The sequence below is a fragment of the Mercenaria mercenaria genome, chromosome 10, assembly GCF_021730395.1.
Source record: "Mercenaria mercenaria strain notata chromosome 10, MADL_Memer_1, whole genome shotgun sequence".
Classification (NCBI taxonomy): domain Eukaryota; kingdom Metazoa; phylum Mollusca; class Bivalvia; order Venerida; family Veneridae; genus Mercenaria; species Mercenaria mercenaria.
Genome location: NC_069370.1, coordinates 20,533,595 through 20,551,911, shown reverse-complemented (window position 1 = coordinate 20,551,911; position 18,317 = coordinate 20,533,595). Strand labels below are relative to the sequence as shown.

General features: G+C 34.2%; 1 protein-coding gene across 8 annotated transcripts in view; it reads left to right on the top strand.

The window, feature by feature from the left end:
- The window catches only part of LOC123559725 (uncharacterized), a 66,856-nt gene that overhangs the window by 8,931 nt on the left and 39,608 nt on the right, over positions 1 to 18,317 (top strand). For 2 of the 8 annotated variants that reach the window (XM_053552446.1, XM_053552449.1), the window contains exons 2-9: positions 2,401 to 2,649; positions 3,690 to 3,998; positions 4,723 to 5,028; positions 6,112 to 6,414; positions 7,175 to 7,477; positions 8,001 to 8,303; positions 10,432 to 10,584; positions 12,858 to 12,909. In XM_053552446.1, coding sequence (XP_053408421.1) covers positions 2,401 to 2,649; positions 3,690 to 3,998; positions 4,723 to 5,028; positions 6,112 to 6,414; positions 7,175 to 7,477; positions 8,001 to 8,303; positions 10,432 to 10,584; positions 12,858 to 12,909 — 1,978 coding nt within the window. Of the gene's footprint in view, positions 1 to 2,400; positions 2,650 to 3,689; positions 3,999 to 4,722; positions 5,029 to 6,111; positions 6,415 to 7,174; positions 7,478 to 8,000; positions 8,304 to 10,431; positions 10,585 to 12,857; positions 12,910 to 13,506; positions 16,105 to 18,317 lie in introns of those variants that run through there. The other 6 variants (XM_053552451.1, XM_053552448.1, XM_053552450.1 and 3 more) reach the window with 4 other exon arrangements.

Below are 18,317 nucleotides of genomic sequence, written 5' to 3'. Positions count from 1 at the left end.
TAATGACGTCATATTCGTAATGACGTCACTTATATAATGACGTGTTTACCGGCAAAATCGCAAAAACTTCTTCGTGTTTGAATAAAAACTCATTATTTGACCACTCATTTTCTTAGTTCGGACATTTCCAACACAATGATGATGGTTTCGTTGCAAAATTTCTTATGACAACAATATCAATCATAAGGTCCAATGATCAACTGACCGTATATCACTGGTCACATGATCAACTGACGGTATATCAAGAAAGATATACGGCACCCTGATATCGGGTCGAAAATACTGCAAGTGACAGGATAAAAGTTGTTTACGACATCACCTTGTTAGCTTAATTCTAAATTGATTTATACTTATTACTTTTTTGCTCGATTGTGATGCAAGCTGCAAGATAGAACCACTTTCGAGTCCGCTTCCTGGAATAAACCAGTACTTGTGTCCTATGAGAAGGTGTGGGTGTGACTCCATTGTGACTTGAACCCATTTTCCCGGGATAAGCGGGTGCTGACGCCTTAGCCACTAGACAACCGCTCCCATTACCACCTTGTTATGACTTTATAATGTTATGACATCACTGCTGGAGATCAGTACGTGTTTTTGGCTCCGCCTACGAGTGAAAAATAATAATACGGGTATAATAATAGTACCTTGATCTGCAACGTTGTATTTTGCTAGATTGGATTTTGCCAGGCCTGGATTCCACGATGTTACCGCGTTAAGCGTGATCTGGCCTGGAAAAAATCCACGAGAGCCGAATACATCAGTGTAGATCAATGTACTGTTAAAATGACCCTTAATTATTTAGGTAGTTATATCAGTCAAAATTGCTGTAATTTTAGATAAATAAGACTAAAAACTAGTTTGATATGTTGGACTTTTTGACGTTTGGAACGCTCAGACGTCACCATCACGTCATTTCTGACGTAATATTTAACGTCACAGCAAAAAATATTTGAATGAAAGCTTAACACAATGTTAATTGATTATTTTATTATTATTAAGAAAACAAAACGACGATAACCATCGGAAGAAACTCATTTAGCGGCAACGCCTGCACAATAAGGTTACACTTAAATCAAAAACACATGAGAAGTTATGGTGTACCATTTGGGTCGAAAGTCAGCTTTGCGTGTGCGCACATTTTTAAATATACGGTGAAGTATAATAATATGCGTACCCGCGTAAATATATAAGTCCACATGTATATTTTTATCGTGCACGCGTACATATGCTTATATGGACGTGTGCGTGTAAATATACGTGTATTTGCATTTACACGTACACTTATAAATTTACATGTGCACGTCCTTATATGCGTGAAGGTAAATATTTACGAGTTCACTTATAAAAATATGCACCCTGGACTTATGTATTTACGTGTAAACGCACATTCTAGCCGCATTAAGTATACACGCGCACCAGTATATCTACAAGTGTACGCATAGACATATAAGTGGATGTATAATTTTAAGTGTAATTCTGGGTGCTCGTATATATATATGCATGTATGTACAAATATGCGAGCACGCGTAACTTAATACGTGCAATTCTGAATATAGGTGCACGTATATATACGCTTGCAAACATATATGGACGTGCTCGTGTATATTTAAAGGTACATGTGTAATTATAAGTGCACGTATATATTCAAACGCACTTCCACATATTAAGCTACATATTTGCGCGTACGTGACCCAAATGGTACACCGTGATAAATAAATCCAAAATTACAACGGTATATATTGATCGTATCGAATTGATGGAAGTCAAATAAATTCCTTCTTATTTTTCAACTCCATTTAGTTGAAATTGATCATTCATCAGTATTTTCAATATAAACCTGAAAAATTCATTTCAGGTTTGTTACATCACATAAATGGATAATGTGGAGTGAAAAATTATATTTACGTACATTTTTTTTTCAAACAATTGCTTGGACAAACGAGCAAAATGTGCTTAATTATATAAGTAATACTAAATATGAAACGAAATGATGGTAAGTTTTGCATCGAGAAATATTCAGTCGTATCTTTTTTTCAGATTAATACTGCGCCAATAATGTCGTGCAGAATCTCCAATGCAAAACTCGCGCATATTTCTGGATACAAATCTTGTAATCATTACCTCTCATGAACAGACTCTTTACAGATTCTATTTTCATTTTTGGGTAACCTTATTTCATCTGTCAGGACTCAATGAATTTACATAAAATTGATATCCTTATTATATATTTATAACTAAACTAATGATTAAAAAATATATCCAATGTTCACAAGAATCGTTCAAAATTTGGCGGAAATAAAAAAGTGTGAAGTTTGAAAAGTCGACGAGTATATTTTCAGTACGGTCTCAATCACCTTCAAATAAACTGTATTCATATGAGCAATATATGTAACATTTCAGTGGTGGCCTCAGACTGTTACAGGACTACGACCTATGAGTATAATGGTCAACAACATACGACAAAGGATGAGCAAACGTGTATAAGATGGGATTCTTTTGACCACAAATACAGTGACCCCGAGACGTTCCCGGAAGCTACGACGTCTGAAGACGAAAATTACTGCCGTGATCCTGGTAGAGATGGTTATCTCTGGTGCTATGTGCCATCATATGTGCGGAATTATAATAAATGCGACATTGAAAAATGTGGTAAATACATAATATGATTCGTCTGTCCTTTTAATATTTGGTGTCCCTAAAAAGTGTAGGTTCTCTTTTAACCTGAACACTAACGTAATCATTACCTTGTCAGGAATCTACCAAGCATACCGTGATACTATATTATGTAACTGCTAGAAGTCTTTTGACATATATATTTTTTCAATATACCATATTTTTACTTTTGATTGATCTTCTGACTTTGAAATTGTTTACAGTTAGCTGCACGGGATTGTTTTGCAATGACCATGAGGAAGACATTATGCAAAGGATTTGATGCGACTGGCCTAAATGCCCCGCCCCCACCCCCCACCCACCAAAAAAAACAAAAAAACAAAAACAACCGGCAAACGGCAAAACGGTCGAACATTTTCAAATTCAAATTTTAGTTAAAGAAGTTGAACCTGGGGTCATTTTCTGAATTCGTACCCGTAAAATCATTAATATCAATGTTAGGGTATGTTATATAATAAGGGAAAGTGGGACTGGGGCAACACTCTAAATGAATATCTGCAAAGAATCGGTCAAGTTTTTTAATTATCATAAAGATTTAAATTTGTACGAAAATAAAAATCCTTTCTTTATAATATTGTGTAAACGCGTTTCTCCTAAGTTTTTTTTCACATTCAATGGGGGCCATTTGGTGAAAAATTATACTCCTGTACTTTATGTTCAAATCTATTTATCATTTTACGTGTAAAGTGGCCCATTAGGCAATTTTACCAAAATCAGTCTATATTCAGTTCCTCGAACAATTTGAATGCCGGACCCTTTTGTGGCCACGCTTAGATACAACAAAGGATGAAAGAGTTGTAAGTAATGCATTATGTGTCTAAGGAACTGTTGTAATTGCAGCATTTTAAAACAATAAGTATATACATGCATGTGTAAATTTAGGAAATTAAATGTATAATAGAAATCATATCTAAACAACTCAACATGCATCGAGACCCTCACCTGCATTGTGTGGTTTGCTGTTTTTGACATGAAAATGTAATTATAACTTAAATCTGCATAATTTTATTTCAAAGACACTGCCGACGTGAACCAATGCGGAAGCCTGAAGATAGAACAGCCGACTATATTGGGCAGAAATGTTACTTTTACTTTTACCCCGGAGACAACCTCGGACGCAGACCTGGAATGGCAGCGGGCAAAACAAGGAAATTCATGGTCTACGCTTCCAAATGATAAAAAGTTTAGACAGTATTTCCAAGATGGGACATATTACTTGATTTTAGCTGACACTGTCAGAGACAAGGACGAAAAATTTTACCGGGTTGATTATAAGAACAATAGCGTAAGCTGTTTAATGGAAACTCCAAAACTTGAACTTCAAGGTATATATAATATATAAATCCTTCCATGATATAATATCAACATTTAACTAATAAGCCACATCGATTTTATGTAGAATCAAATGAGTTTTTACATTACTGAGCAGTCGCTAATTTAAGGATTGTTATGTTAAGTATTTAAGACTGATGAAAGTTAAAGAACCGGGCAGATTTATGCAGATTCTTAAGCATGTATATGTATAAACAAGAAATCAGACGTTATCACAAGGTCAAGGTCTTTGATAAGTGTTGCGGTTATAATGCTTCATGTTCATAATGAACCAGTTTTGTGAAATTAAATGTAATAATTAAATTCTACTTTATGTAAAATCACGGGCTCATATTCTTTACTATATGATCAGTTCATATTCAACAGGACTGGTGTTAACTGGCCTAGTTATTCAAAAATAGAAAATATATTTTGAAAATGAATTTTTGCTGCCATAATATAAAACACTTATTGTATGACTTACCGGAAAATAAGTGTTTAAAACGAAAATATTAGTCTTCTTCCAGTCTGGAACATTTCTATATGGGAAATATTTTAAGCTGTTGAGACAGGAACGTGCTATCCGTATATGTAGCTGTTAGCCAGATACCAACTTCCCTCAGCAAAATATTTAAAACAATTTGAAAATTAGCCATATTGTTATGATTCTGCTTTCCGCTGCAAAGTCAGTCTGATATTAATAAAATGTTTTTATTCTTCTGTTGTTTTTTTCCTAAGATATATCAAGTAATGATTGTGGATTTGTTTACCTAAGAACAACAAAGGTGAAAGAAGGCGAGAACGTAGAACTAGAATATTATCCATCGGAATACGTTATGCAAAATGAAGAACACACTGTACGACAATGGATGCATTCTAAAGATTCAATAAATGTGACGAAAAATGTGTATGAGGAAGAAAGGGAACCGAATGACAAATATGTATTGACTATAATTATGTTCAATGAACAAAAGAATGGCCGGTATGGAGTTTACTGCGGCAAAACAGCGAGCTTGTCAAATTTCGTCGAAGTGATATTACCGGGTAAGTGTATTTACAGGCAAGATTATGAAGACGATTCAGTTTTTTTCCGAAATAAAATTTCAAACTTAAGGTAGTTGACCCGATATGACAGCCGGCTATTTCCGTACGATTAAAATATTCTCCGTATGAGAATTCGGCATTCTTCGACCATAACTTCATAAACAACAGAAGAATGCCGAAATTTTATACGTTGAATATATATATGTATTAAAAGTAGTCAGTAATATAAAAACCTTATTTACAAGTCTCTTTATTATTCACCAACGTTTCGGTTAAGTTTATAGCCTTCATCTGTGTTCAAAATAAACATAGCAAAGGAAGTAAAGTCAACGTTAAACGACGTCAATTACAACGTCAAAATTTATATTAACAAAGAATTAGCGGAAAAATCAATCATAAATCATAGTATGACACATAAATAATGGTGAAAAATACAATGGTTAACGAAAGCACCGGTAATAACTGATTATAGGATATACACAACATTATTATATATTTTTTAATATTAAGTATATACACAACATTAATATATAATTATATAAAAGATATTTTCAAAAGATATTAATACAGTGCCCAAACGATACATCAAGGAAATCACTTTTAAAAGTCTTTTCCAAGGGTAAGTTACTATATCGATTAGCTGGATAGATCTAGTATGTTCTTGAGAATTAAAATGTTCAGAAACATTTATTTAGTAGTTGTTTCTGGATAATGATTTATATCAAATGACTTCCTTTCTTTGTGAACAATGTTGATGCGCTTGTCAAACATTTAATACATGTTATTAAGTAAAAACCGTCAGTTGAACTGCATGGCAGATCATGTCTTACACTATAACAATATGAATTGGTGGTACAAGAAAATGAATTATCTTCATTTAAGTTATTTATATAAGGAGAATATGTAATCGCATGCAAATAGCCGATTGTTTTTACGGGTCTATTACCTAAAATGCACTGTGTCTTTTAATGATTTTTGCTAATATTACGCAAAGTCAAAGTAATCCATGTGGCTGTTTTCAAATACTTTCACTAGTTTTAGTCTTTAAGTGCGATCGAATTTGAATTTGAACATATATTGTAGTTGCACCAAGTACACCAGCATTTGAAGGTTTAAAGGACATAGACGACTGTAAGGAGTGTATTGTTGGTGAGGATGGTGATCAGTGCGGTGTTCTCTGCAAGACAAGTGGTGGTACACAACCAATAAATGTCACCATGTCCATAGGGAATGAATCGCTTAGCTTAGGACGATATAATGAAACAGCGGGTTACATAACTATCTTTACTCTTAGCAACAGACATCATATGACAATTATGACATGCACAGTTATGAATGATGCATTAACCTCACCTTTAATCACCACTGCACGTGTGTATGTTATCAGTAAGTGAAACGTTCGTATTTATTTCATTCTAAAATTCGAGTAAAGTTAAAGGTTCATAATATTTTTGTTTAAAATATGGCTGCCACATTTTGCGTGATGAACATGAATTACATTAATTTCTTTTTAAATCATATATCTGGTAATTACTTTCTTAAACATTTGTCAAAGGTTAGATTATTGCTGATTATTTAATAGACGGTTTAATTGAATATACTGTTTTATTACCTCCCTTTATGACTTAGCAATATATGTTCATGTGCAATATTAAAAGTAGTGTTTTTCTAGTCATGTAAGTTTAGAAAGCCGTTTGATCTATTTTTAATATTAAAAAATAAATAGCTTGACGGACCTTTTCCCCTTATCCTGCTATATATTTCTAAAATTGACTGGTCCATCATTCACTGAAAATTTACTGACTGAACAGCGAACAGTGCATGGCCTGCACTGGTCACAAAGGTAAAATCACTTGCCGCCAGCAGGCTTTAAATTCGCAGTTTCTTTTACATTTTGTTATATTGCTTACCTCGTTTAGATGAAGGAAACTGCGCATTAAACTCAGAAAAAAGCAACAGATCAAATTTCTAATTTTAGCGAACTCATAATTACTATAAACCACTCAATTGAAGAAATTACCTGAATAAATAAGATACTTTACTTGTAAGTCACTTTATATGTAACTGTTGTATTTGGCTTCAGATGCAGAGAAGATGGCAATACATTTATCCTTTATTTGAATACTTTCTCACGCTGTCTTTTCAGAATCACCAACATTACAGTTATTTGTACCACAGATTCTCAAGGAAGGAAATAACGGCAATATTGCATGCATACTGGATAGTGGAAGACCTGCTCCGAATGTAACTATAAACATTTCCGGTATGGAAGTGTCGTCTGCAGTCCAAACAGATAGTTTCAATGCTACCACCTCTTTATACACCAGTGTTGTTTCCTTGCCGACATTCGAACGCATCTGGAACAGAGAAAACGTCCAATGTTGTCGTTTCAATGAATGGTACAAGAGAATAAACGTTTGTTCCACACCGCAACGGATTAATGTTATGTGTAAGTATTAATGAAATGAATTATTTTCGAAATTTCAGTCACAGTGTTTCTTTGAAATGTTGTGGCTGTAATTGGCCTTATTTCATTTCTTATCATTTTTGGATTTTGAGTTCTTGCCCATTTTGTGTTTTTCGTTCTTTCAGCACACTGCTACGACTCTATGTCATATTTTATGTGATGTTCAAACAGTGAAGTTTTGCATAAAATAACACAATTTTCAGTCGTCTTTGTTTACTGAGAAAATAAATCGGGTCTTGTTAGAAATATTGATATTCGTTAAGTAATGTGTGTTAATGTATTTAGAAGATTTTAAAAACTTATCCCATTATGTCTGTTTTTTGCAATTGATACAGAAAACGAGCATGTATTATGAAAAAAAGAGCGATTTTAGTGTCAGTATACTCAAAAGAATATTCACATTTTCACATGTTTGTTAAAACAAATTTAAAAATAATCAGTTTCCAAAATAGTTCTTATAACTTAAAATGTTGGACCTCAGTGAGTCAAATTTCTTTTTTTTTAGTTCCACCTACAGACATCAAACTGGAGGTCAAAGTTGAGCAAAAACGTCCACTTGAAATATACGCTATTTGTACCGTCTACAATTCAAACCCAGCATGTAGGGCAGACATCAGTGCACCAAACGGAGTCATTGTTTCAGAACGGTACACAAATAACATGAGCCGAGCTCATGGCGCCTGGGATTCGGAATATGCAGTAAATTTGAATGTCGATAAAAACGACGATGGTGAAAAGATAAAGTGCGCAGCTGACTGTCAGAAGTTTGCTGTCGACTTGAAGGACGTGCACTCGATCGGTCTGCCTCGTGAGTGGGATGTTTGTTTATTTCTTTTGTTCATCCGTGAAGTTTAGGTTTTATTGATATAGCTTATGAATAATGATACCATTTCATTTATGGAATATCCGTAAAGCAAAAGAAAAGAAACCTATAATATGCAACGTTACCATGGTTATTGTAACAATTGTTAATATTTACCTTGGCGATTATATAATAATATGTAGAAATTTGTAAAGAAGTCGAGGTTCATCAGTGACCGACCCTCATACATTTGTTCCATTTTTTTTTTCAAAGACAACAGAAAATAATTGGGAAAGCGGAGATTTTTGTTCCAGAGCCCTGTTGTAGGAATAATAGTATTTTGAAGATTTTTTTCAAAACTTTTCCGGGAAAGTGTGTTCATGTTTGGCAGGTTGCATCCCCCGCGCCCTTACCTCATCTCCACCTACCAGCCCGCACTACCTCCACCTACCACCCTGCCCTCACCTCGAACTACCACCTTTCAACGTTCCTTGGTTTGAGAAGCATTATCTGTAGAACTTGTTAAAGAGACGATGTCCACAGTAGACTTTTTGTCCTAAGTAATTAAGGATCCTCAAATACAATTTACAGAAACTGAAATTACAATAAATTCTATATGAAGATCCTTTGGAAGCATAGAACGCCACAAAGCAAAAAAATAGCAAATTCGATTTGATCGAGTCTGTTCATGAGATGTTATGCGGAAGTTTATTTGCCAGACTCATTATTTACAAACAAGCAACCAAAAGACCCTGACTGTTAACATTCTTGGTAACAAGTGAAATTGAAAGCTTTCCATATCCATTCATAACAGTCCTTAACCATAAATTTAATCTAGAAATATAAGAATGTAGCGAAAATAACACCTATCTTAGTCCTGTTAAATTGAAAAAGACTGGCCTAGTCTAGTTGAATTAAAAATGACTTACCTAGTACATTTGTACTGTTAAACTCAAAATGATTACCCTAGTTTTGTTATGTGAATTATGAATTTAATAGCCTCGTTAGATTTTAAAAAAGTACTAACCTAGTCTTGTTAAATTAAAAAGAAATGACTAGCCAAGCTTTGTTAAATCCTAACTTGTTAAACTAAACAAATACCTGTCCTTGTCTTTTTTATTCCCAATAGATTTATTGTTTTCAGTTACAAATTTCTTTATGAAACATGTTTAAAAGCTCAAGTTAACTACTATTTCATTTCGTTCATTTCGTAATTAAATTTGTCTTAGCTTTAAACATTGTTGTTTCCTTAAGTGCGAAAATGTGTATGATTAAAGTGGCATATGTATGTATCTTCATGAAGCGTAGCAATGACATATACGCATTGCACTGATCTAAAATACTTTTTTTATTTTCAAATCGTTGTTTTGACAGTTAGAGGCTATCTTAGATAAAACGGTCAGCAATGGTGGTCAGCCAGTTATATATCTGATTTCAGTAGTGGCTTTTGAGTACTTTAGACAGAAATGAAACCCATTTTTGATTTAATTTCACTATACGCTATCGTAAATGCGTGAGAAAAAAATCTACTGAAAAATTATACCGTTAAAACTTACGTTTATGCATGACCCCAAGATTAAATTTCTAAGGTAAAGCACTGTATACCTTTAATCCTTATCACATGCCTTTTAACTGATGTATTTTGGTAAATCTACAAACAATTCTTGGGCATCCGTGGCTGAGTGGTTAAGGTCTATTTCTTGAATCACTTGCCCATTATCAATGTGGGACCGAGCCTCACTTTGAGCGTTGAATTCTTCATGTGAGGAAGCTATCCAGCTGGCTGGCTTACGGAAGAACGGTGGTTCTACCCAGGTGCCCACCTGTGATGAGATAATTCATTGAGGGTTACCTGCTTTTTTCTACCATAAAGCTGAAAGGGCACCATATGACCTAAATTGTGTCGGTACGACGTTAAAACGAACAACAACATCAACAACAAACAATTTTTCTTTAGTGTATGCTGTTCTTTTCCTGATTAACATGAATCATTGTCTTTGTACGAATTCTAATATAATGTTGTAGTCTTTTTATATATACTGATTTAGACAAGTTCATCCGGTTGATGGCTTTAATATCAATTATACACTATTTCCCACATACACTTTTTCTCACATTGTGTTTTTTAATTCAGAGAAAGATGAGAAACGTTACAAAGACTCGGATGACGCTGCCTCTTGTGATAACTCATCTATTTGGATTATTCTTGGCTCTTGTTCAGCTGTCCTCTTTGTTGTTGTTGTCATCGTATGCCTTATTGCAATAAAAAAAATCAGGGACACTAAAGGTAAATTTGGTTTTATGTTTACGATATTCTTTATATTCAATGTACGTGTTACCGAAGTTTTGCCAGAAGTTTGACTACCATTTTAAGGGGACGCATACTTTGTAATTAGAAAAAAGTGGGTGGGGTATGATAAAATTTACATGCAAAAAAGTACAAGGTTTTGGTACATGAAATGGATACTGTTTCAACTGTTATAAGTACACAAAGGATTGCTCACTAAAATAAAAATGAGAAAACTGAAACAAGAAAGTTATTGTTGAATTACATAAGACTTATTGTGTACATTCAAAGTCAACAATTAAGACTTTTTGGTGCGAAAATAATAGTGCTTCACCTTGTCCAAACCTTTATCAATGTCCTACAGATTCTAATTTAAAGAAAGAATGTGAGATATGGTAACTGTCTTGCTTTTCATTTCGCATATGTAAGCTAAAACACATTATTTAGTTTGTTTACAAAGTAGTGCATAAGAAAAGATACGGTGGTCAAGGAATGCCACATTCCAAAACTAAAAGAGTATATTCCCCTTAATACATTAAACATTTATCGTTACAGAAGTCTAGTGGCTTACAATAAGGGCCTAGAAATGTTGCCGTTATTAATTTTTAACTTGGTATTCATGAACTACAATGCACTTAAATATCAAAACACATTCAACAAACTTTTGAAAATGTATTGTCTTAAAAATCCCTAAAATAAGGTATGAAATTTGGTTGAGAGGTCCAATCAATGTGTATATGTGCAAAAGTAACATTCTAATCTTGTTCACAAAAGTTACTAATACACAGCAGGCATGTCAATGATCAAAACTGGACGAATATACAGTTATTCTCACTTTAATGTCATTTATAATTTGTCCTTGAATTCTCCATCATACTTTTCATAACTCTGTTTGCACGAGTTGCACGAGAATGCTGTCATTCACGTAAAAAAATGGGGTCAAATAAGTTGTAAATGCAATATCATCTAAACGTAATTAATGGATTATGCAGTTCAAGATAAACTTTATCTCATAACGTAACGAACATGTATAATGTTGTAACAACAACTTTACTTACACTGATTTAAGTAGCAGTCGGTTTATAAGTGACTATTGATTCATTTTGTGTTTTGTTATTGTTGTCAAAAAGTATAACGGAAGTGCCTCACAACTGAAGCGGAAACCAGTTTGATGCGCAAAGTAGTCCAATGTAAGTAATATTTATTGACAAATGTCCACAGAAATTAATAATTTTCTAATATTAAAGACGAATATCTGAATAGGATTCATTATTTGATAAGAAATTATAATCATCGACATGTTTTTTTAAAAATCGTACACGTGCTGACACCTAAGTTGTCTCCCGTTGTTTATTAGAGTTACCTTTCGTCCGGCGCAGTAATACATTTGCAGTGAATCGCCGAGAAGTCGTGGGAAAATTAAAAACCATGTAAATAAACTAAAATTAACCACCTTTTCAAGATGAGATTCAAGTGATCGCCATTATGCATTTAACCCGCCTGACCTGTGTAGCATCTTACATATCTGTTCTAAGGTATTCGTTGTGTAGAATGTCATGTTATGCCCTTGCAATGCTAATCCCACTCTGACTTTTTTTGTTTACATTTTTATCAATGAGAAATATGGCGTCCATCCCGAGCTGAAATGACGTGGCGTTAAATTTTTACATGTTTAAGCAAACCTGGTGTGTTAGAAAGAAAATCTCATCCCTTCAACATTATTTGGAACACTGTTATTGTAAAAAACCTGTTTTTTCCTTATACAAAAGCTTTATATTTTGTGTTGAATGTACTTTCACAAAGACCTCTGTTTTCCTATTACATTCATAGTACCACATCCTTATCCACAAAATACTGAATATTACAGGTGTCCATCAGTATTATATCAGTTTAGGAATATGTTTTTTATTTTCCCACCATCGATTTCTTGAATATGCACCCCTTCCGCATTTCTGTATGAACTGTGAATCTAGCAATATGCGTCCCCTTAAGCAATAAAATATACATGTATTTACTTTCCTTTCCTCCCAACAAGAACCTCAAAGTTATGGATCCGCTATGACACTCGGCAATTTTCGCATTGCTACGTTCTCTCGTTGGGAAATTCGGCATTCTTCGGTGTTTACCTAACGCGCACATAGTTTTCCATAAAAACCAGAGAATGCCGAATTTGCACTCAGAGAACACGTAATTTGCCGAATGTCGTTACGGGTCCACTACCTTAAGAATGTGTTGTAACACTGTCGACAGTTTACTTTGCTACATCATTTCAGCTGAACTGGAAGCATACAAAGTGAGATTCAGTGCAAACCCAGATAGAATTAGGTTTGTTACTTTTTTTCTATCTAGTATCTGGTTGAGTAACTTTGTGACAGACATATTTTGGGAAATTAATTAATAACAAATGTTGTTATAGAAGGATGAAAGTGAAATGTGTAAACATGTGAAATTAACAGAACCCTATAAAAATTCTAGCAAGTTTTAGTTATATTCAAAAGCTCATGCGCTAGTTTTCTATGGTAAAACAGTGTTCCATGTTAGGATTTTGTATCGCATTTGTAAGAAAAGAAATAGAACCCCTGTCTTACTTACCCGGGTTTTCAGTAATTCCTTGATTTCAGCAGGTATGAAAGTTTTGATTCCATACCTCATATTTTCATTACTCTGTAACCAGAACCTTTAGACATGTTTGGCGCCAAAAGTATAATTTAAACCGACAATACAATAAGTGCTAAATATTCTAAAACATGAATCCTCTTAATTGTGCAGATGATCGAAAACAGTACTATTTAGGTTCAACAATACACTGTTTAATAAATTCGATTCCACAAATGCATTACATTCGCATACATTGTAATTTGATTACATATTATCGTGTTTTCAGCTTAATTTCTCAGTATTTAACTTTTGTTTAAATTCAAGCAGGAACGATGTAGAACTGGAAGATCGTGCGTATGAAAGATTAAATGATACCAGACAAGCAACTGGGCAATCGGAAACATTTTATTCTCAACTGTCTCCATAGACTCAGCCAGAAATGATCAAGTGATAGCAATAGACATTTCATCCCCTGTTTGACGTCTTCAGTATTTGAAATTATTAGCTTGACGAAAGAGTATCATTTCTTAATTGATTTTAAAACGTGAGTTTTAACATGTATTTTGAAGATGAAAATACTCTATTTATCTACAAAACATTGTAAATACAACACTAATATTGCGAATTCATACTTTTGCTAAACCTTTCGCATAATACAAATAGCCTATATTACAAAAAACAAAAAAACAAACAAAAAATCTTGTCCATTGTGCGGCTTTAAGAAGATTGAGGTACACTTGAAATTTCCGTATTTTGATCAGCAATAGAGAAATTGTAACTTCGTAAGTGATCACGTTTAAAACACGTTTCTAAAATTTTAAAAACCAAATATAAAGTATTAAACGTGCATATGTATTTATATACATGTTCATCTATGGATGACGTGTTTGAGTAGAAATGGAAAAATCTTTGGTCTATTATATTAAAACCACCGACTGTATAATGTCCCACTTGACAAGCTTAATCATTGTGAACTGTGTACTGGGAGGGTTGAGAGTATTTGTTATGAACACTGGAAAGAAATACTGTTCACACAATCCATAGCGTATTTTTACTTTCAGACACATTAAGTGACTTTTTCATAAGATATTCTTAAATTATTAGCATACGTTTATACAAATTATCTTAATGTGATCATAACTACTGTAGTGATGTGTGTCAAGGTAAGTTTGTTGTGTACTGCTCCGATAGGTTTTATGTATAAATCTGAATTGTTCAGTAAATGAGGGAAAAGAACCTGTCTGTGCGGGTTGCTCAGGCTGTTTGCGGGTCAAAGTCAGGACTGTTGACAACGAATTCTAACACGACCAGCGAATAATCTACATACATATAGAGCAAAATCTATCTCGGGTTTTTCTGCACTCAACCAATCGCGTGCAATGACGTCATTCGATCCAGGTGCGTAGCACGGTCGTAAAGTAGTTACCATTTTTTTCTAACACTGCTGATACTAGTATGTCGTGTTAGAATCGAAATAACAAGTTCCCAAGTGTGATTTATTGTAGAATAATTCTAGTTTTTCGTTTTTATGCGAAACAATATATCACTTAGGCCTACGGCCTTCGTGATATATTCTTACGCATAAGAACTCAAAACACGGGTTATTCTACGATAAACCACGTTTGGGAACTTATTATTTCTTAAATAGAAAAGGTAAAATATTCTAATGAGAATGAGTAATACAGACCCAGTCATTTAATGTCTCTCGCGTTACTTTAGTTTTTGTAAAAATGAAAGCAAAATTTCCAAAGAAAACATCTAGGAATTTATCAGTAAATGAAATTTAAAAGCGAAAAAAGAAAGAGAAATTTTCAAGTGAGTCAAATAATTGAAATAAATAATCGCTGCAATTTACAAAAGTACACTTGTGGCCGTATTCATAAAGCATCTTAAGTATAAGTTTTGACTTAAGTTGAAGATTTTACTTAAGTTTGTGGTGATTTCAGCTTAAAGTATTAGATCACTAATAGAGAACCTCCTTTTTGAAGAGTATTCAATTCCTACCATAAACCTACTTTTACTGCAATTCTTAGGGGGGCGTAGGTTCAAGCCCTACTGGGACCAAATTTTTTTTCCTTATTTCCTTTTTTACTAGTAAGTTTTTACTTCTTTCAAGACTTATTATTGATGTTTTGTACAAAAATGGAAAAAGATGAATCTTATAAGCAATTTCAAAGAGAATTTACTACTTTAACAGAAGGGATAGAGTTAAAAATCTTTAAAAAAATTGAGCTACGCACAGTGAAAGTTCTCTATTTTGCTTTCACTCTTAGATTATATATTGTGGAAGAAATTTAGGTAGGTTTTACGTCTTCCCTATGGTTATTTTTAAATGGAGTAAGCAAAATTCAAAACAGAAACACATCATTCGACATTATTTTTCAATGTTGAAGTATGAATTCTGTCTCATTAAATCCGTTTACTTGAGACACCATAGAAAAAATGATATTGACATTTTTATATTGTGTTTTATAATTGTTTACCAATAGTTTTATGTTTCTTGTATTGAAATTAATGGTAAAATGAGTTCTCTGCAAACGTTTTGGATAGTGGCTATCACTTTGAAATTTGTCTCTACTTGAGCTTGAGGAGATACCATAAGTTATTCAAATTTTTTTTAAAAACGGCACGGTAAAAGTTGTTTAAAATTTGCAAAATAGTGCAAAACACGGTTACCTTTCAGAATATACCAAGCAAAGGCCATTTTGTAAACATTACTATTAGTGACCTAATACCTTAAGTTTAAGTAAAAAACATAAGTCCTATTCATAAAACAGCTTAAACTTAAGATACGTAAGAAAGGACTTAAGTCAGAAAACAAAATGACGTCGTGAGTACGATTTAAGTGTTGTTTTTCAGATAAAAGCACTTTAAACATAATTGTGCATGTTGTATCTGTCTGAATGTTTTTTTTTAATGTTCTCGTCCATAATAAAAGCCAAGAATTACTTATTATGTTGTTTTATGAATAACTACGGTGGTATGTTTAGGACATGCACTTATTTTTTTTAGGATTAAATTATTTTGAGCGATCAACATCTTATCTCGTGCGCACGACATCTTATCTTGAGCGATCAACATCTTATTTCGAGCGATCAACATATTATCTTGAGCGATCAACATCTTATCTTGAGCGATCAACATAATATCTTGAGCGATCAACATCTTATCTCGTGCGCACGACATCTTATCTTGAGCGATCAACATCTTATCTCGAGCGATCAACATATTATCTTGAGCGATCAACATATTATCTTGAGCGATCAACATCTTATCTCGAGCGATCAACATATTATCTTGAGCGAACAACATCTTATTTCGTGCGCACGACATCTTATCTCGAGCGATCAACATCTTATCTCGAGCGATCAACATATTATCTTGAGCGATCAACATATTATCTTGAGCGATCAACATATTAACTCGAGCGATCAACATCTTATCTCGTGCGCACGACATATTATCTTGAGCGATCAACATCTTATCTCGTGCGCACGACATATTATCTTGAGGGATCAACATCTTATCTCGAGCGATCAACATAGTATCTTGAGCGATCAACATATTATCTCGAGCGATCAACATCTTATCTCGAGCGATCAACATATTATCTTGAGCGATCAACATCTTATCTCGTGCGCACGACATCTTATCTTGAGCGATCAACATCTTATCTCGAGCGATCAACATATTATCTTGAGCGAGCAACATATCATCTCGAGCGATCAACATCTTATTTCGAGCGATCAACATATTATCTTGAGCGATCAACATATCATCTCGAGCGATCAACATCTTATTTCGAGCGATCAACATATTATCTTGAGCGATCAACATATTATCTCGAGCGATCAACATCTTTTCTCGGTCATCTTATCAATATCTATTAAGGACCTTTGTGTGAATTCAGATCATTAGTAAAAACATACGGCTGCCACCGTTTTTGTTTTTGTTTAGATTATACTTATAACCGTTTCACATGTTTGCAGGGTTAGACATTTAAATACGGAAACTGATAAAAAAGGTAGCAAAAAATCAGTGATGATGCAAAGAAATAAATTTAAGTCCTTGACAAAACAATAGTCTGTAGGCTTCGCATGCTATGGAAGTCCTGGAGGGACAATTGATTTCCGTACTTCCCACTTCTGACTTCTAACTTTTGCACTTCTCACTTCCAACTTCTTGACTTCCTACTTCCTACTTCTAACTTCCACACTTCTGACTTCTAACTTCCGCACTTCTGACTTCCAACTTCCCGACTTTCGACTTCTGATTCCCAACTTCCACACTTCTTACTTCCGACTTCTTGACTACTTACTTCCTTCTTCTAACTTCCGCACTTTTGACTTCTAACTTCCACACTTCTGACTTCCAACTTCCTGACTTCATACTTCCGACTTCCAACTTCCACACTTCTGACTTCCGACTTCCAAAAAAGGAAAGTTGGCAGTCAGAAGTGCGGAAGTTTGAAGTCGGAAGTCAGGAAGTTAGAAGTCAGAAGTGTGGAAGTTAGAAGTCAGAAGTGCGATAGTTAGAAGGTGAAAGTAAGAAGTCAAGAAGTCGGAAGTAAGAAGTGTGAAAGTTGGAAATCAGAAGTCGAAAGGCAGGAAGTTAGAAGTCAGAAGTGCGGAAGTTAGAAGAGGGAAGTAAGAAGTCAAAAAGTCGGAAGTAAGAAGTGTGGAAGTTGGAAATCAGAAGTCGAAAGTCTGGAAGTTAGAAGTGCGGAAGTTAGAAGTCAGAAGTGCGGGAGCTAGAAGAAGGAAGTAAGAAGTCAAGAAGTCGTAAGTAAGAAGTGTGAAAGTTGGAAATCAGAAGTCGAAAGTCAGGAAGTTGGAAGTCAGAAGTGTGGAAGTTAGAAGTCAGAAGTGCGGAAGATAGAAGTAGGAAGTAGGAAGTCAAGAAATTGGAAGTGAGAAGTGCAAAAGTTAGAAGTGGGAAGTACGGAAATCAATTGTCCCTCCAGGGCTTCCATACTTCGCCCCATATATTAAACGATTTTCCTTGTTGTCCCTTAATTCATACATGCAACTTTTCTGCGCGAATTAATCAGTCGAACTGAAATTTGTTACTGTTCTAACATGCAGTATGCATCATTGGTTATGTTAATTTGATTTTGAAGATAGGATGACCAATTA